Source organism: Fringilla coelebs (assembly GCF_963513975.1).
Source record: "Fringilla coelebs genome assembly, chromosome: Z".
NCBI classification, from domain to species: domain Eukaryota; kingdom Metazoa; phylum Chordata; class Aves; order Passeriformes; family Fringillidae; genus Fringilla; species Fringilla coelebs.
In genome coordinates this window covers 34,191,606-34,212,577 of record NC_140031.1, presented here as the reverse complement: position 1 = coordinate 34,212,577, position 20,972 = coordinate 34,191,606, and the positions used below count along the sequence as shown (strand labels likewise).

The 20,972-nt window shown below is 36.9% G+C and overlaps 1 protein-coding gene across 3 annotated transcripts in view; it reads left to right on the top strand.

The window, feature by feature from the left end:
* MLLT3 (MLLT3 super elongation complex subunit) overlaps positions 1-20,972 on the top strand; it is a 116,740-nt gene that overhangs the window by 75,635 nt on the left and 20,133 nt on the right. For all 3 annotated transcript variants that reach the window (XM_084225347.1, XM_084225346.1, XM_084225345.1), the window contains 2 exons: positions 4,066-4,671; positions 20,537-20,615. In XM_084225347.1, coding sequence (XP_084081473.1) covers positions 4,066-4,671; positions 20,537-20,615 — 685 coding nt within the window. The remainder of the gene's footprint in view (positions 1-4,065; positions 4,672-20,536; positions 20,616-20,972) is intronic.

Here is a 20,972-nt window from a genome sequence, read left to right as displayed (position 1 = left end):
TCAGAACCCAGGTCTGTAACATATACAGTTCAGCATCATTTTTTGCCCTGTAGTTACAAAAGTGTTTTAATCTGAAAGTATGTTACCTATTGAGCAGCTATCACAGTCCATTTGTATCTCTCAAATTTACAGGACAATGTACTCTGTGATTTAAACTTAATTTCATGAGCTCATTAAGAAACACAGAAACACAACAAACAGTGGGTTCCCATTGCCCAGATAAGTCTATAAAGTGAATTTACCTCCCAAATCACAAAGTTTCTTAGTTTATAACCTGTAACTCTTAATCCACGCACTTGGGATCTATAAAGAAATAAAGTTACCTAGCTGAGTGTGAGGGTGCTGATCCTTCCTCCTTAGTTATAGTGTGGCATACCCTGTTTCACAGTGGGAAGCATGAAAGCCTGAGCAGTCCAGCTGGTAGGGAATCAACTTCAAAAGTTTGGCTTTTCTCGATAAGGCGATGTTTTCTGCCTCCCAGATTGGGGGTATGGTTTATGTAGCTCCTCTAAGTTAGAAGATGGTGATGAAACTGGCAAAGATGATGGCTGTGGAGATGGCAATTTCCAGGTGATCATGGCAGCATAATGGCCCGTTAGCTTTTCTGGTCACCTGTCCTGCCTACAGTATGTTTTGTATGTTCCCACAATGCATCTTGGGCCTTAACATGAGCTGTGTTGGCCAAAATATGAGCAGGAGTTGAGTACAACAGAGTAGCACAGATTTTATTTGCTGATAAAATTTTAGATGTTTTTTGTGCTTTCTAAAATTCATATTTTGAAGGATATATTAGCCCCTTTCATAAAGCAGTACTATATATCTTGAGGTACTGTATGTACGTGTTGTTACTTGGCTGAAGATGACATCTGCAGGTATTTTGACATGCCTATGTACCTGTATTATTCTTTTGCACACTGGTTATGCAACACATCAAAGGCTAACGTTGACTTAAGTTGCTTCAATATTTGATGAATGCACTACTGTAAGCTATGGTTTCCAGATATATTACCTGCCAAAACCCCACAATCCCGTTTTTTCACATGAAAAGAGTGTTGAGAAAAGAGTGTTTTATTTTACTAAATTTATTCTTACTTCTTGCAACACTTACTAAGGTGGAAAGAAACATTTAAACACACTGTCAGATTCTAATAAATAAGAAAATGGTTTGAAAGTACATTCTAATTTTTATTAAGATCTATGCTGATACATGGTACATGTTGGTACATGATATTAATTTTCAGTAACTTTTCATCCTCATCAGTATCCCATGTTCATCATCAGGTTTGATATAACTTACTGTTAGATATAATTTGACTTTTTTCTGTCTTAGAGATTAATGTTCCTATATCTGTCTCCTCTGTCTCATTGTTGGCTTCTTTCTGGGTCATTGCAGAAATTAAGGAAATAAGAAAAGAAAGAAAATTAATGTATATATAAAAGCAATGGGTTGGCTGCCTTTAAGAAAGAGTAATTTTGAGAGAGCATGTGAGAGAGGTGTATAAATAAGTCTCATAAGTATGTGACGTATTTGTACTATGATTTCTGTAATAATATCAGCTTCCATGTTGTAGGAAGATGAAAAAAGTCTGGTTTTAAAATTGAAAAGAAGACAGATCTCAACTTTCTTTTGGTTTTAATACTGCTATGCCCCAGAAACATTTCCACAGGTCTCATCTGTTGGAAAACCTCTAAAATGAGACTCTCTTTCTGAAATGTAAAATATATGTGCTGTATATAAAATCATGTACTTTAAGGAGACCAGTAAGAGAGATAATTTCTCTATCTAGTTTAGTAATGACACATATTTTATTCCTCCCTAGGGAAATATCTCTCTGGAATGATAGAACATGATGTGACACTAGAAGCATATAATAATTAGTTCGTAAGTCAACTTTTGGTGCTGGTCTTGCATCAAAGGAAATAGTAAAAATGTTTCGGGGTTTGTTTGGTTTTTTTTGGTTGGTTGGTTTTTTGTTGGTGGTGGTTTTTTGTTTTTTTTTTTTTTTTTTTTTTGAATCTTAAAGAAGATCACCAGGAAAAGTCTTATGACTCAAGTAAAACATATCAAGGTGTGCTAAGTACTTTTTTATTTTTGTTTTTTAATTGCTGGCCTGGGAATGGAGGAAGTTCCTTATGTTTAGACATTCATGTAATTATGGTATTCTTCATTGTTGATGCTTCTGGCCAATGTTAATGTTGACATATATGTTGTATAAGTATATAGTTAGTTTATCAAATCTGACGCAAAAATATTTTTGCAGTACCAGATGCAAGAAGCATCTTATAAAAACATGCAGTTGAATAATTTATGCAGCGCTGTGACTGTTTCACTAAAGAAGAAAGAAGATAATGAGAAGGGAAGAACATTTCTATGTAATTATTTTCAGCTAATTGTTTCTACCTGTTGTTACAGAGTAGAAGGATGATACTGCAGTTTCTGCACATGTTTTGTGTAGACTTTTCAGGTCCTAGAGTATTAAACTTTGACTTAACACATCCTAATTGGACATGTTATAAATTTTTATCTATCAACAGGAAGCATAGATGTAGATGTAGTCTCAGTCTTCCTTTTTCTTCTAATTGACATGACTTGCATTAACATGTAAATTCTGCTTTGTGTTCTTGGATAGTTTTTTTCCAGAGCAGTTGTACTGTGTGCATTTTTTAAAATTAGTCAGTCCCTGTGGGGGATGAGGCTGGCCATGTCCTGCTCTGGTCCTTTACTTTCTACTACACTTCTGCAGTTCTGTCTATGTTGTGAGTAAAAAGGAGGTTAAGTAAATATGGAAGATAAACTAAATATGTTTTCCTCTCTACAGATCTGTAAATCTGTGGCAGTTTTAGACAGCCAGATACACCACATTTACATACACATCTCTTATAGGTAAAGGAAATCAATGGGTGTATGTAATACATATTAAAGTGTTGCAACATACAGATAGAAATGCTTATAACCAGCCTGGAAGAAAAAGTGAGCAGTGTAAACTTATTGACCATGGGTTACTGTAAACTGCAACATCACTTTGCAGATTTTTATGCTTTGAAGTATAAAGATGGGCCCTGTGTTGTATATGTATGACACGTGCTTTAGTGTTTAAAACAGTGCAAATAGTCTACTGGGTGGTTTTGAGATACTGAGAGCCCATCACTGGCAGTCTCCATGAAAGTGGGCAGTGCTAGAACTGTTCTTGTCTTTTAAATATTCCTAGATGTTAGTTCTCAGAAGAAAGGATCCTGTATGACTCATTCTGGATGATTCCTTTATTGCCAGTTCTAGCTTCAGGTGACCTCTTGCCTTGCCACTTCAACTTTTCAGACTCAACTGAGTGAGGAATGATACAGGTCTTCTGTTTCTGGTTTTGCCTCTCCTGTAGGATGTCTGAGTCACCACCTTCTGAGAAACACTTTTCACTTAAAACGTTCAATAAAACAAAAAAAGTGATTTAAGACTCAGCAGAGATGCCAGTATATTCAAAGGAAACTTTTTCAGCTTTAAGGGGTTTTCTATAAAAAGGCAATGACTGTTGTCTGTCAATCAATTCTTCCATAGCCAGGCTGGACCCAGGATTGCTGTTGTTTATGAGGAAAAAGATCTGGCAAAAGCTGGAAGATCACAGCAGAGAAGTCAAACTTTGCCTGAAATATCACATTTTCCTCTGATCCTGTAATTCTGTTGACATCATATGGTTTATATCTTAATTTTTCTTTGTGATTTTAATTTTCTCATAGGTAATGGTGATGATAAAAATTTCCTAAACTGCTTTTATGTTAACCTTACAATGTTTTTTTTGTAAGACAGGTATAATGTCTGGGATAAAAACTAGCTTTTGTTGTAACTTTTTGACAAGCAGTGATAACTCCTTATGTTCCACCAGTTTGTAACAGATGTTCTTACCAAATGTTGGGCTTTCTATCTGTTCTTATATGGTTATTTTCACTCCTGGTTATTCACCTGCAGTTCCAAGTTCTTAATATGAGCCCCATATCCATATTGTGTTTGTCTTTTGAGGATTTAAGGGTTCTTTCTTCTTTTTTTAAGTAAAATTTTGCATCTCCTCTTTGCAGGACCCAGCTAGGATTCTGAACATAAATAGCAGCAGCAGTAGTAACAGTTTTTCAAAGACCCAGAAGTTAACAAAGGAGCACAAAGAAAAAAATTCTAAAGACTCAAAAGAACAAAAAAGTGCCTTCAAAGAACCTTCCAGGGAACATAACAAATCTTCCAAAGAATCCTCTAAGAAACCCAAAGAAAACAAACCACTAAGAGATGAAAAAATGGTTCCTAAGATGGCCTTCAAGGAACCCAAACCCATGTCCAAGGAACCAAAATCTGAAAACACTCCTATCCTTACCATTACGTGTGGGCAGCAGCAAGAAAAGAAGACTCTCACCAAAAGGCCCCCTGTGCTGGACACTGATGAATCTTCTGCAAGAAAAAGAAAAAAACCCAGCTCGGATTCATTATTTAAAAGTTTTCCTAGTGCCCCACCACTGATTCTTACTTGTTCAGCTGACAAAAAACAGACAAAAGATAAATCTCAAATCAAGGTGGGGAGAGTCAAAATTGAAACTGATGCACTGGAAAGGAAGACGCCTACTTTGCCACCCTTTGATGATATTGTAGATCCCAGTGATTCTGACATGGAGGAAAACGTGTCCTCCAAATCTGACGTAAGTGCTTGTTTGGTTGTGCTTAATACTTTATTCAGTGCTGTATTGAGTATTTGTAGTCTGTGGGACTGCGCACCAAATTTTTGTGGTCTATTGGCAGATTGTCCAAACTGAAGGATACTGATGGCCGTGTTCAAGCTTATGCTTGTTCTAATTGAATTGTATTGCCTATTCAAGTCTATTCAGTTAATTACTGTCAACATTATGACAATAAGCGTATGGGAGATATTTATAAGCAATAAAAAACATCTTTTGATGTTTTTTAGAAATTCATGTTTCTATTGAGAGAAAAGAAAATGGGTTTAAATGCTTGTATTTCACACTCTAAGTCTTTGTTTTCAGGTATTAGAGTTCAATCAATCCAGGAAAGGGTTGTAGTTATATCAGAGAGTTACTTATTTTTTTGTTAAAAAGGCAGTTCTGTCAATGATGCCAATGTTTTGGAGCAGAAATTCCTAGAATCTCACTCTGATGAGGGGAATCTATTGCCAAGTAGTAGGCTTACCAAGAAGAAGGACGTTTTAATGGAAATTTGCTCTCCTGAAAGTATTTATCTACTGTGCCTTCCTATCTGTTTCAAGTATGATTTGCTCTTTAATTTTATGATTAAAATTAGGATTTTAATAATTCTCCTAGCAAACTTTGGTTTTGAGAAGCATCTTTCATAGAGAAATGTAGAGAAGGAAAGGTATGGTAGGAGAAATGTTGTTCGCTGCCATTATTTGTGCTTATGGCTAGAGGTGTAGTGTGCATGGTAGAGGAATTCTTCCCAGCCTTTCCCCTTTCCTGTTCAATTCTTTTTTTTTTTTTTCCGTTTTCTGATTTGTCTCTCCATTATTGCCATCAGGTTCATAACCCTGTTTGCCCTCTCTGGAACAGACAATAAGGGCCTTGCTGTGGGGAGGTGTCTGCATTAGGTTTTTACTTTGTAGAAACTTCCTGTGAGGGAGAAGGTAATTTACTTCTGAAGTGACCTTTTAATGACTGGTCCCTTAGGGCATGCAAAGGCTGTTAAATTTAGAAGGTATACAGCAGAACAAGCCCTGCTTTACAGCGTGACACAGGGGAAACTGTGGTTGGAGTGGAATTCTCATTGTGGCTTGAAACTTAAGCAGTTTGTCTTCAAACTTGAAAACACACTTACTTGTCACCCTTGGTTTGAAATATTTTTTCTTGTTTTCAAAAAGCTGAATATTCTATTTTAATTTCTCACTAGCCTTAAGACATACTATATACCCTCAGCAGGCTAATTGAAATAGATTTTTGAATGCCATAGAGGAGCACATATGCTTTTACTGGCTGCAGCAATTTTCCATTTTTTTTTAAAGACAGAAGAATTCAGACAAGCAAATTAAATCTAAGTGAAATTCTACAAATGGTTCTGCAGAGGTGTGTGCTATGTGGCAACTTGAAAATAAATGATATGTGGAAGATATATAAATGGTAGTTAAAACTAATCCTTTTTAGTTGCTGATAGGTTTTTTTCTCTTTGTTGTTATGCAATCTCTTGCCCACTACCAATGGTATAATGGGAACACCTCTGTATTTTTAATGGGCAGACACAAGTCCACTTCCACAAGTCCATCGTCCATCTGCAGTTGACTTGTAGGACCTAAGGAGTTCCTTAATTCTGTACTAAAGCTAAAAAGCAGATTCAGTGTCTTCTAACTCTGTAAGCCACTGTTACTAAGAGAGCAAACTGCTGAAGTGCTCTCCAAGAGAAGTAAATTCTGCTGGTTTGAACTCCTGTTTATTTTAATGTTGACATAAAGGATCATGGAACACATAGGTCTTCCAAGAGTGGGGGGACAGTGTGGTCCCTGTCTGAATGGTTGAAAAGGATGCCTTTATTAAGGACTGTGGTCCTGAATAAATCAGGCTGAGTATGGCTCCAGGCAGTGATGGGATACTGTTTAGAAAGTCAGTAATATACTCACCTAAATAAAAACCATCTATGAAACACAGAATAATCCCCTAAGGTACTTGAGTCACACAATTGTCAAGTGCTGTGGTAGAAACAGCTGGGCATCCTGGTTAGTGAATGTCTGCAGAATTTTACAAGATATTCCTTCTGCATTTTACCAGTTTTAACCAGGGAACCTAATAAAAGGTGACCAAGCAGAGTAATAAGGATAATTTTCTATGTTGGAAGAAATGGCTTGGACTTTTTTGTAGGTATTGGGTGAGTTTCTGAGTGTTTCAGGAAGTTTCACAGCTAGATTCATAAAGAGCATATCCAATAAACATAATCATATTAAGGAAAAGAAAAAAGTAAAAACTTGCAACGTTAGATAGAGAGTAATGGAAGTAAAAATATGACCGCGATTTTTCTGTAAAATTTTAGTAATGTCAGATCTGTCCAGGCTTCATGATACTGACAAACATAGTTGCCTGAAGCTGGGAAGATGCTTCTTTAGTGTCCTATTCTGGCATAATAATATGCTGTAAAATTAAGTCAGTTGTTATTTCTTACTCTGATACAGTTACAGTGGTAGGTATTATAGCCCTGATGAACAAAGGGAGTATATTTGGTATTATCCAGATTTATTCCTAAGCGCCTTCAGTAAAGCAAAATCACTGTACCCAATTCAGCAAATTTAGGTTAGGTATAACAAATTACATTACAAATCAGTAACTAAAAGAAAATTGTTAGAATACTGCAAAAATGCTAACTCTGAGTCAGGTGCGTTTTTTCTGCTTCAAGTTTTGTTATGACATTTATGCAAACATAATAATACTGCATTAATGTAATATTTATACATTGTATATAATGAAATTATTAATAAATTTGCTAGGAATTTTGAAGTTTCTTCACTGTAGGGAGTAAGAGTTGGTCTCATTCTCAAACACACATGTTCCAAAATAGTGACTGTTCTCTTTACTGGTATTGTATATGCATATACTCACATGCATAACTTCACATATAAAACATGATAAATTTGTAATACAAGGTGCAATGTAGAATGTAGAACTTACTGCAAAAATAAGTTTCTTGCTGTTGCTTGTCACACGTAGGATGGTTCTCAGAAGTAGATATAGTGTTTTATCAGTTCTCAGTTGCGAAGTCTGGGTTCGAAATTTTAAAATAAGGATGACATTCTAAAAAGTCCCTGTGGTAGAGGAATCTTACAAGCATGATTAAACAGAGCTGTTGTTTCACTGATAGGGTGCTACAGGATGGCAATGCTCCTGCTCCCCTGATTTCTTTGGATACAACTGGAGTTCAATGAATTGAGGTGGAGTGTATCATACCAATCAATGGGCTTGAATTTCAGACAAAAAAGTAGAGTGTGCTTAACCCTTCACAGTACAGGCATCATACTCTACCTAATGATGGGCATTCAGACTTGAAACATAGCCTTTGCCTCCATGAAGTAGAGGATGTAGAATTACAGCACCCACTGAGAGAGGTGCATTCTTTTTCAGGTCGTTAAGTGTCTTCCAATGGTTGATCTTCCCTTGGAGCTATCCCTTGAAATTCACCTTTCAGAATCCAGACAAGTTAGCATGCTGTTGTCTCTGGTATATTTCAGAAAGCTGGACACTGTCCTCTGGTATCCTGTACTTAAGTCTTTTTTTTGAGCTTCAAATGTGTCTGTAAAATTCAGTGGGAAATACAGGGAATCACACCCTTGCATAGTGATAAACTCTGTGCCCTTGTTTAATAGTCTTTCTGTGTGTGACTTAGACCCAGAACATGTGTGTCCTTCCTCTGTGGTGTGTTTGGCATCACACTTTAGTGTGGTACACTGTGGTATTTATTTTAGTTTTGGTTTTCTGTTTACTTTGAGCTGTTGGCAAGTAAAACAAATGTCTGCATTTCTCTTCATGTTGCTTTGTTAAGTATCACTTTTCACGTACATGTGTGAATTAAAGTACATTGGACTTCAGTGTTACTGGTTAACTAGGTGTTCAAAAGAGTATGGGATTTTTTTTTAGTTCATTTGGATATCACACATAAAAGGCTGAAAAACTATTTTACTGGCTTTGGTATGAAACATGCAAAATAAAGTATTGAGTGAAAGCATGCAGATTTATGTTTTTATTGAAGCATAGGCATATTAACACGTCCACTTCAAAATTCTAAATATTTTGTTTTTAAATTCAATTACAGGATGTTTTAGTTAATGAAAATGCCAACTGTTTGCTTCCTATGTGGGACAGTGCAGCAACATGACAAAAAAAAAAAAAAGGACTTGACCTTGGTTTTGCTGCCAGGATGAAATATGGTGATATTCTTGTAATATTTTTGTGAGCTGCAAGCTGTTGTATGAGATGGAGAAATACAGAATTTTGGATCTGAATGAGGCATTTTCCATGATTGGAGCTGCCCCTTTTTAGCTGTGGAGCCATTTCAGAAGGGATGCTCAGATATTTGTTTTTTGATTACTGCTGATTTTGCTTGACTGAGTAGGAAGGAAAAAGTGTTACATGGCTCTTGGTGAAGATGCTGCAACAGGAAGGCACAGAAGCGATAAGGCAGATGATACATACTTATTCAGATATTAAATATTCTCCATGTATCTCCAGTTGTAGAGAGCTGAATAACAACTCTTTAAGTCTGCCATGCATGACAGTAGTTTGGTGGATTTTTTAGGGAGTCCATGTTAATGCACTGAATTCTGAAATTAATTTCTTCTGGTGTGATTATTTTGCTGGTATGTATTGTTTTTTCCCTTCCTGCATTATGTCACTGCATTTGTAATGGTAGTGGCCTTTTGGCATGTCAAAGCCTATGGAAATACAATCTGAGCAGAAGTGTGTGCTAGCAAAATGTGACAGCTCAAGCGTAAGGAGTTTCAGTTATTAAGAGCAGACTACATTTTGTGGGCCTTTTGCCTTTAGGAAAAAATCCTGTCTCCTTCTCGGGAAGGCCTTTACGGAACAATGAAAATACAGTAGAGATCACACAGACTATGCCTTTGTACTTAATTAACTGCTTGCATGTCCTAAAGCAGTCTTAGAGTATGGGTACCTTTTTAAAGGAATCCATAAAATGCTACTTTCAGTCTGTCACGTGATGTAGTAATTTGACAATTGCAAAAGTGGAAGAACATTTTGTCTTGTAAAACCTCCGGGCCCTTGTTAGCTGAAAAAGCCTACCTTCTGCCAGGGCTTGGAGCTAAAGTCAGAGCTTTTTCAGGTAATATTTAAAGCCATTTTAAATATTAGAGCTGCATATTTAGAGCTGCATGTGCTGTTTCCATGTAGTTTACCAAAGGCCAAAAAGAAAAAGGAGAGGATAGATTTTATTTTATTTGTGAAATAAATGTGGCTGTGATTCTCAAGATGATTAATGGTTCAGAACAGGGTTAATACTGATCATGTGCTTCACTGCAGACTGGGCCCTGTGGGTTTGCAATGGTCATATTATTACATTCCTTAATTTTTGTGTGGTAATTAAATGAAGTCTTTCTGCTTCTAATCTGGAAATAACACTGCTGTTAAAATCATGCCAACCACTGATGTGCTCTTGTTGGACACGGTACTCCTGTGTCAAGGAGGTAATTCAGTAGTCACAAACAGGTAAATAATGTACAGTCTGAGGTGTTTCCTTCCAGGTACATGCTCAGAGAGAAATAGTGACCAAAGATAAGCAGACCTCTTTAGAGAAATGGCAGTAGGCACAAGTATGCTCTGTGGCCATCAGCATCTACTGCAGTATGGCACCATTCAGTTGCTATACTTTGCCTATTTTAATTAGGTGCTACTATGAAGTGAAAAATGCTTTGTGTTCACTCACAAAAGCTTGGGTGCATGTTAGGCTGTTCTGTGTATGGTGAAATTACTATTGCTGGATGAGGAAGCAGCATGATGGAAAAGTAGAGATCCTCTGGGCTGCAAGCTCAAATGTTAAAAGTAACACAGTTTTGTTACCCGTGTGTTTTGGGAAATCACTGGCTTACAGAAGTGTTAAGAATTTAGAAATAAAGCAGTGGAGACAAACTATGCAGAAACAATTAAATGTTCAGGTTGCAAAAATAATCTTGTGAGAGCCATGAAATTTTGTATTCTTGTGGCGAAGTCTGTTGGGTTTTTGTTTAGTTTTAGGCAAATGTCACATTTTGACCACATTAACATTAATCATTATTAAGCTACTAATACAGGCAGCAGTATTGTACTTAATTTGCAAGTGCTGGCTATATCTGCTTCATTGTGACTACTTGTGAATTAACTCAAGTATTTGCATAAATGCAAGTCCAAATTGGGGCCATTTTTCCTGCACTTCAGCACTGGCAACCCTGTTTACCTCCTATCCTGCAGAAAGTAAGGGTTATAATTGTCTGGGGGTGGTTTGTGGCATAAAAAGACTTTGTCTCATATCTGGTAAAGTCATGGCAATTTTGAGATGCCAAGGTGGATTACAGTCAAAATAATAAAAAATTAAAGACAGGATATTTTATTTTTATGATAATGAAGTGAGATCTTCTTGAGAAGGATTTCATTGCTTTGAAGTTGCTTTATCTATCTACTTATATAAGTTATGTTGTGATCCAGAAGAATGGCTGGTACAAAATCTAACACCTGATGATTTTCAGCTGGCATTTTATCTACAATAGTTAGATCTACAATAGTTAGGCTTTTATGCCCTTTTATTTTTTATGTGGAACCAGTATTCTTACACTTCTTTGGGGGGGTGGGGGGCAAAATGTCATGGTATACTCATGTATTTTTGAAAGTTTGCTGCCAAACTCCCCATGAACTTCATTAGATAATTTTGATAATACTTCCCATTCAGAGGCTTGTACTCTGGTGATGACAGACATGAATTCTTCAGGACACACTGTAAGTACACAATTTAATTTTTATATTTTAAAGATTCAGTAATCCCCTGGGAACAAAAAATTAAGTCTTGAACTTTTACTGACACTGGATAAAGACTGGGCTCACCGCTGCAGTGAATGTGTACCCTATCTCATGCCTGTGCACTGCCTGCTGATGAGGGAGGGACTACTGTTCATCTCCCTGTGCTGTGGAGCCCCGAGGCCATGCTGCGTGCTGTACACTGCAGAGGAATGCTGGGGGACCCTCTTGGAATGGGCAAGGGATGCTCCTGATGGACCTCATTTGCCTGCCCCAGACTTAAGGATGATGGTGCCTGTGTGTTTCTGGTGTCCCAATACTGAAGTGTATACATGAACCTGGTAGAGGAAATAAATGAAAGCAGATGTAATCAAGCAGTTTTCTTTCATGCCCTCTGTATGGCAGCTGCCTTTCCCTCTTGACAACATTATTCACTCCCTCTCTGCCAGGGAACCATTGCTGTTTAAGGGCAGTGTCATACCTGAAACTAATTTTAATAATATTTTGAGTGTTCATTGAAAGTGGTTCAAGATCACCACATCGGCAGTAGAAAAATTGCTACGTAGCTTAAGTGTGTTAGTGTGAATTTGTGTTAACTCTCTGAGTCATTATTCAGTAGTACTGTTTTGGCTTAGTAAATACCTCAGTACAGCCTACATTTTTGTTAGAGAAAGATGTTGCAAAATTAATTACTTCATGCTTTTTCCTTCCAAAACCCAAAGCCAAACTCAAAAAACCCCAAACCCATAAAAACTTTGAGTAAAACATCCAGCTCTATTGGTACGAAAACTTGACATTTTCTGTTGAAGGCCTCTAAGCTTTCAGGCTTTCATCCTCCCTTGAAAATAGATATCTTTATCTGCCCAATAGAAATGTGTACTTTGTGCTTCCTCTGGCATTGGGTATGTCAGTGGGATTTCTAGTGCCCCTCTTTGAACAGCAATATCTCACACTATTCATTCCCACTGGGGCTAAAAACAAGTAGTTGCATGATCAGATTTATTTGTTTATTTGTTTTAACATTGTGCTGCTGTGGAGGGACCAAGAAATTTGGCAATTAATGTGTCTTTGCCCTAATGAAAATGACAGCCTTTGCACATGTGTAGCACAGTAAGATGGGGCTGCCTGTGTCCAGAACATGAATGTAGGGTTTTTTTGAACTATCTTGAGACATGTTACCTGTTCTTTCTGTGGCTACCTGAACATGAAGGAATTTCTGGTGTTTTGCAAGCCATCTGGCAAAGGTGAGGAAATGAGGCCCAGTGTTGTAGGAATTAATGTTTCATACAACAGAGTTAGAAGATAAAGATAAGTGGAGCTATTTGCATTTCACAGATTCTGTTTACGTATCCACAGAACTTGTATCATCGTCTCAGAGCGACATGAAAGGAGACTGTAAAGGCAACTGATAATAAGTACCCCATCAGCAGCAGAGCTGTGTTTTGTTGCTGAGGTTAACAGGCAGCTCCACCTGTGCCTGAGCTCCCTGAGGAAAAGACGACTCACACTCAGGGGATAACCACAACTGGGGCCGGCAGTAACTGGATCAGTGCCTCAACATTGATTACCCCAGTCAGAAAAGCATTGCAAAACTTATGCTGTTTAATACCATACTTGGTGAACAGTCTTCATTAAGACAGAAGTAAATCAAGTAATTTTGCTGCTCTGTATGAGGTAATTTTAGGTATTGCCTAAATATTTGGAGGATGTTACATACAGTAACCCATGTTTCATAATTCAGCTGCAAAAGTATTACATTCTAAACTGTGTCAATAAAAGAAGTAGATACAGACCGTGACAATTTTAGTATCTTTCAGTGGATGAATGATATTTTTCCATTGCCCATGCTGCTTTAGTGGATTTCAGTTATTACAATGCAGCTGTATTTTGTAGATGGAAAAGACGTAGTTTCAAGATAGAGCTTATTGCGTTGTGTCTTCTGCAAGAAGAATATCATCAAGTGCTATGTTCTGAGTATTCTGGACAACAGTAATTCAGTTGCAAAGTTACTCATTCAGGGCAGAAAAAGCCAAAGGAGGAAGCCATTCTTGGTGCTCTTGGTGGGCTAAATTTGGCCATTCTTCGTGGCTTTGGGAGAGGGCTAGTTAGGGTAAATAAAATTTTGCATGTTAAATATTACAATTTTAGCTGAAGGAGACAGTTTGTAGATGAGATGTTTCAACTTTATTTGTTTGTGTCATATACAACGTGTTTGATCCTTTGAACACTGTAAAACTCAAGATTGATCTGATTTGTACTACATGAGATCTTAATTTAGCTAGTATTTCAAATAATGTAATTATAGCCCAGTATTTTTAATAACTTCATTCAGTGGTTAAGGTACCTATTCAGGTTAACTATCAATTACATTGCAAATAGGTTACACTACATTATAATGATTTGAACAAAATGAACTTTATATATAAACAAGTACCATATTTTCTTATTTTTGCAAGAGATTGTCTTTGTTGTGTGTTATATTCTTGTGTCTTATGAAACAGAAGCAAACCTCTATTAATGTAAAATTCAGATCACACTATCAATAAGTTATTTTAAATCAGAGAGGTAGAGATAAGGAGCTTTAAATAAGGATTACTTTTTGTAGTATTCTTTTTGTAAAAGTACTTGTGTAGACAGTTACAGCATGCAGATCTGTCAGCTGTAAATAGTAAAGAACCAATAAGAAAATTGAAATCTGCTCTATAGGTTTTTTTCTCAGAGAATCAGTGTTGTACAGTCTGTGTGTAAATAATATGGATGGTCTTTTGTGAAAACCACTAGACAAACACATGGTATTATTATGGAGTGAGTGCTTAGAAACCATTTTATCAGATGTTTCAGATCTATAGAGAAAAATGTGTGTAGAGCATCTTGTTACCAAACATCATATCTAAAGATCATTGTTAAGTTTACAGTATCACAAGACTGGCTAAAAATTATGACATTTTGAAAAATCATTTGAGGAGTTTTGTTTTGTTTTAGAGGATTTTTTAGGATACGACATAGATTTTTGTATTTTTCTCTCTACAGCTTTTCACTGAAACTGGAATGTACAATAAATGAGAGCAGAGTTTTTCAGATAATAATTTAAATCCCAGAAGTTGAGGGAAGAGTAAGTACAATGAGGCTTGCTGTGAATCTGACAGGGGCAGCAGAGATATGCACTTGATCTCTCTGGAGTTTAGAGTTAAATTTTGAACCATTTAGTTTTCTGGGACATGAGTTCAAGAGCCTGTGCAGCAGGACTTAGGGGGAAAAAAAAAAAAAAAGCTGTTGTTTTCTTACATTTAGGTATGTATTTGCTTGATTTGTATGACCTCAACAAACTTTCCACATAGTAAAGTTTTAGTGTAGGGTCATGCTGGGAGTGTTCTACAAGTTTGAGCTGCATAAGAATAGAGGGGAACTGAGGTGAATTTGCAAAGTCTCTGAGTACCTGCTGAGAAGACCAAATTTCTAATGTGGAGAAATGCACCATAGTACATTAATTATATCCATAAAAGCAATTTTACATTTAGATGCTTCCCCAGTTGCTTCTATTGTTAATAGGATTGTGTGAACTCCTAACATTAGAACCTCAGATCTGGGAGAATTTAGGCGATCCACCTTCCTGCTGCCCCAAAAGTGACAGCAGACTGTCTGTTTGATTTCCCAAACAGTGAACTGTGAATGCATTAACATCTGTCCTTCTCAGTGGTGACACACAACATAGGGCACTGTAGATAAAACAGCATAAGAGAAGGGAGTTAGGAAGTCTTAACTTCCAAGGCAGCAGCTGAAGGGGCTGGCCAGAACAACTACCACCTATCTTCTATCATTATTAATCCCATTAGAGCAGAAGATGTAGAATAATTGAATGAAGCTCTCACCTTAGCTTTAATACCAAGACTTTAATAGACTGGTTTCTATTTACTACTAAAATTGAAGTTACTTTCTTTCCAAAATACATTTCCTTTATTGGCATAGGACAACTCTGTGTATAGAATATGTGGAAATTCTCAAAGGGAAAGTTTAAAATGTTAAGTCAAACTCTCAGAAAATCAGTATCTGGGTATTGCTTGTCAGCTTCATTTGGCCTTTCCACAGTTAAAGGAGTGCAGAGGGACAGTCGCCATCCTCTCATCACAGGGCTTTCATGCCACTGGGCTTATAAAATGAGCAATGTTTTCCAAACAAGTATGTATTATATTGTTTGGCCTCATTTTTTCCCCACGGAGTTCAGACTTTGTACAGAATACAGACCTGTTAAATTTCCCATGTTGCACTGCTCATACTTTATCAATTCTTCACAAATATCAATGTCTTTTCACACATTTTTGGTGGTCTAAATAACACAGTATTTAGTGCCAGTTTTGAAAAGCCTTTGTATAACCCTGTCTTTGCCAACATTACCTACCTATTCAGGACAGTCTTTATCCTTCTTGGTGAGGCTTATCTGATGAGAACTTCCATCAGTTTGCCTCTTGTGTTTAAGGACCATGTTCATACTCATATGACCATGCACAATTTTAATTTATTTTATCCTTAGTTTACTCATTATCTCGTAGTCCTGAAATCCTGAAATGGAAACTACGGTAGTATTCAGCTACTCTACAAGGCAAACCTTGATCTTCCCTTCTGTACTTTTTTGCTTGCTTTACTATGTGTCTGCCACTCTTTTCCATTAAGGTATTTTCAGGAAAAATACCCTACAGGTTACAGAACAATTATCACTAGTGCTTCATCTTTCAATTTTATTGTACAATGTTCCGCAAAAGAATTTTTATCCACATTTTTTTGCTCAGTCTCCTGTTCATGAATCTTCTCTAAATCTTGACTATTTGTGAGTTTTTATGTTAGCATTGTCTCAAATTTGATTTATAAAGGTAAAATAAAATCTATTCATAAATGCAGAAGGAAAAGATTTTCTTTCAAAATTACATAACATGTTTCAGTAGGACCGTCTGTAAGGAAATGCAAATCCCACTTGATTCAGTGCAGTTGTTCAGAGGAAACAGTTGCAAAGATTTGATTATGGCCTTTTCTTGATGCTACTTTTTAAATTAAGGCTGTGTTTCAAATTCAAAGAATCACAGACTCCTTGAGGTTAGAGGGTACCTCTGACTGTCATCTGGTCTATCTGCCCTGTTCAGCCAGGGCCACTTTGGGCTGGGCGGCCAGGATCCTGTCTAGACAGCCTTTCAATGTCTGTTAGGGAGGGAGATGGCAACATCACCCTGGGCAGCCTGTGCCTGTGATTGGTTACCCTTGCAGTGGAAAGCTGTTTGCTGATGTTCAGTGGGAACCTCTTGTGTGAGGTACAGATAGATTGAATTATTCTACTGAAAGTTGAGGTCACTGACAGGGCACTTAAGTGGCAGTAAATGTTGTAAGTACAGGAGTCTTCTAAGAGAAAAAGGCTTGTCCTGCAGGAGCATGTTCCTCCTCCCTGAAATTCTAAATTTGCACGAAGTGGAAGCAATGCTCAGCTGTATAAGTAGTTTCAAGTGCACAGACTTCTCAGTATGTATAGCACTGGGAAACATACGTCTCTACACTATCACGCATAAGAAATAAGAAATATGTAGACTGATACGAAATGAGATATTGCTACACCACTTCAGGTTTACTTCAAGAAACAATTTGTAAGCTTCTTTCAGGAGTGGTTCAGGGAAAGGCTAGAAAAACCATTGTCACCCACATACAGATATCTTCTATTTCTTAATGAAATAATTAATAAAGAGGTTGAAATTATGGGGGTTATTTTTGGAGTCATAGAATCATATCCTGAAGTGATATGGGAGGGATATGTGGGAAGAGACCCTCAAGGATTATCTAAGTCCAGCTACTCGCCCTGGACCAGACAGCCCCGCAAAGTTGTACAAACTGGGACAGCCATAAAATACAAACAGCTCTGTTACATCCTTTCCTATAAACAGGTGGATTTGCCTGAAAGTTGTTTGCAGCTCAAGAGTGATCTCCTTGTAAGAACAAGAATTTGAAAATGGCAGAAACCAGGTGATTTAGAAAAATCACTGGTAAAAAAGGTACCTTATCACGGAAAACTTGGGCCAAAGAAAACTGCCTTTCTTTGCTGAACAGTTTCAAAGCACAGAATCCCTCAATCAGGCCTAATAAAGAAGTCACTGTCTACTGTGCATCACTGTGAGAGCACTAAAACCAAGTAGACTGTCTAAGAATGCAATAAATCATATGGGGTCATTGCACTAATGAACAGTTCAGGCCCAAACTCTCATTAGCTTGTCTGTAGAAAGAGAAAACTGGTAAAACAGGAAAAGACCATATGAGAGAAGCTCTTCGCTGATACTATCTTAAACTTTTATTGTTGAAAGATAGGCTTTAGTTAATTTCAGACCTATTAAAAAAGAAATATTTTGTGATTAGGAACCAGTGAATAAGAGCAGAAAGGCCAAGTGCGTAAAGCCATAAATACCTAAGTCCATGGGTTAACAATCTGTAAAACTGTCAAAAAGCATTGCTTAAGTGATAAAAGACACCCGCTGTTAATTAGAAGCATGGGTGCTGTTGGCACCAGTCCATATGCATACATGGAAGGCTTCTTTTTAGCTCCTTCTGAAAAGGCAAATCTTTTCTGTTAATAACATTTATTCTTAGGTTAAAAGCAACTGTTTCCTCTGGGTGTGTTCTCACCCAGATTTCTCAGTCAAAAGTGAAGGTTTCATTTCCAATACTTAACAGTTTTAATTTTTATGCTAATCTATATTCCTTGGGATAAATTTTCAGATCAGGATGTTTAAGGAAATGAAGTAAATAGTTTCAGAAGTTATTAGGAACCCTTTTAAAATAAGTCTGGATGATCAATGTGTTTCCTAAGGAGTTTTTGTAGTTTGAGTTCTCAAAATAATCTTGCTAAAGCAGAGCAAAATTTTTACCAGGAAAACACACAACTTTGTATGTATCTATATGTATATCTGTATAGTATTTGTTCTTGTGATATTGACCCAATTAGTTAATGCTTGGAGAAAATTTTGGCACCGAGTAATTTCACTGGTATTTTTATGCCTTATAATGAGAATGAGATTAGGCCTTTCTCTCTTTTTTCATTTCAAGGAAGCTGGTTAAAAAAGAAAGTAGTGAACTTGTAAGAGTTAAAGAGTCTCTGTGCCTATTTGATTTTTTTTCTTTTTAGACTTTTAGCTCTTGAAAACCAAATACGACTGTCTTTTAGTGTTTGGTATATTTTTTTTTGAGAGAATGGACTTAAGGTAAGTTGAAGTTCACGTTGAAATTAATAAAGAAAAAATACAGTTAATGGAAATCTGCAGAAACCAGTTCTCAGCTAGTAATTTTGCTGCAAGAAGCAGAAATTGACGGATAAACCAGATGTTTAAGAGTAGCCTGCAGCTAGACAACTGAGCTTAGTTTGCTGATGTCTTTAAAGTTTGTGTGGACACTTGTTCTTCATCACTGCAGTCTGTTTCGTATTATCATGACTATTTTACAGCTAAAAATCTTGTAAGGTTTTACAGAAACTCAGGAAGGAAATTTTTTTTTTCTAAAATGTTTGATTTTCAGAGCAATGTCAAGTAATGCTGCAGTGTATTTCGAAAAGGTTTGATGCTGTGTAGTGTGTAAGAATCTCTCTTGGTACTCTGAAGTGGGCTGTGTTGTTGGTTGGGTTGGGTTTTGTTACACAGGATTGATTGTATACAAGTGACATACACCCACAGTCAGGTAGAGTTTGTATTTCGACTGTGTGTCTGTGAGAACTGGAGCTGATGTTGATTTAAGGACAGCAGATGTTAATGGTGTTGTTCTCAAGCATTCTGTTGCCCAAATAGGCATCTCTCATCGTGAGAAAAGGCAACAAAGGGCAGTAAATCTGCCTGCTCTATTATGAAGGGCAACAATAGATTGATTTATGGAGAAAAAGCAACTGTTAGGCTTAGGTAGTGAAAACAGAATTTTACAGACCGGATATTTCTGCTGTCATTTTTGAGAACAATTTTGTTCTGTCTTAATCATGAGGCAAGTAGAGTCAGAAAATGTTGGTTAGCCTGGATAACACATCATGATAACACAGTTCCATAAAATTTAAAGTGTCAGCAGGTTTAACTTTCAATAGTAGTCCATTATTTCCTAGTCTGATTTTCACTGTTCCTTCTGTATGGCCACTTTTGTGTTCTCCTTTAGCATCCCCTCTGCCCAGGGGATTCATACCAGATTCATACCTTGTCTCATGCACACAGATGGGTGTGCAAGGATGTATCATTGAGTCTAGGAATCAGCCAAAAAGTATATGCAACCTGGCAGCAGGAAGCAAGACTCTTCAGTACTGAAGAGTAAAATTTTTTGATGAAATAATAGGACTTCCTCATTAAACTGAAGGGAAATTTACACATTTTAAACAATAGTAGGAAAAAAAATGGTGTAGAACTGTTTGATAAATAATACACACTGGTTTTAATAGTCCTGTTTAAAAATCCAGTTCCCTTTTGTAATTGGTAATCTACTAATTTCTCTTTGTAACCAAGCATACCTTCTGGTTCAATCGTGTTTACAATCTGCAGAGTTTTGATACATATGAAAAGTATTAGGAGAATTTCAGTCATAGCTAAAAGTTTCATTTGAATCCCTATATTAAGACTTATTTTCTAAGGGAGATGAAAGAAAACTGTCTGAGGTTTTCTGGCATTTAGTGTGGTCTGCTCAGGTCTTTTGTTTTTCAATTCCACAATGTCATTGCTAATTTGAAAAACGTTGCATCTCCAGTATGACAATGACAGAGATGGCTTAGGTCCATTATAAACTCATTTAGGCTTTCATGTTGTATAATCTTTCAAACAAGGCTTTAGAAACTTCTTGTTAGACTTTAGCAAAGAACTAGACATGATGTAGTAGTGTGTATGTATGGTGAGTGCAGTAGTAATTTCCACAATGTTTGCCTCACTGACACCTGAAGTTAAGGTCTTTGAGTATTTGGCCCCACAGTTTCTTTTTCTTGACAGAATGCTTTAGGCAGTAACTAACTATAAGAGTTTTTCCAGGCAAAAGAATGTCTCTTACAATGTTATTTATATTCTTTTTTTTTTCTTTTAAGTCTGAACAGCCCAGTCCTGCCAGTTCCAGCTCCAGTTCCAGTTCCAGTTTTACACCATCTCAAAACAACAGACAACAAGGTACCAGCAAAGGAAAAGAAATTGAAAGGAATGTGTGAAATGAAGGGGCCAATAAAAACAGAACTCATGGCATCTCATGACCTCTCTTCTTCTGTGTTTCACTGCCTGAACTGGCCACAGTTTTGATTTAGAGACTTTCAGAAAACAACTGCAGGTTGTTTTCAGATGTGGCTGTAAGGGCAAAATAAAAGGAGAGAAAGAAACTGGGAATCTGAGAAAAGGGTGTGAATATTGGTTGTTTTGAAGGACTAAATACACGCCACTCAGTTCACAGAGGATAAACACAAAAGAGCTTATGTTTCTAGTTGTCCTTCTGCAGGGTTAGGTAGCATGGCACCTGGCTCTGTCTGAAGCCCT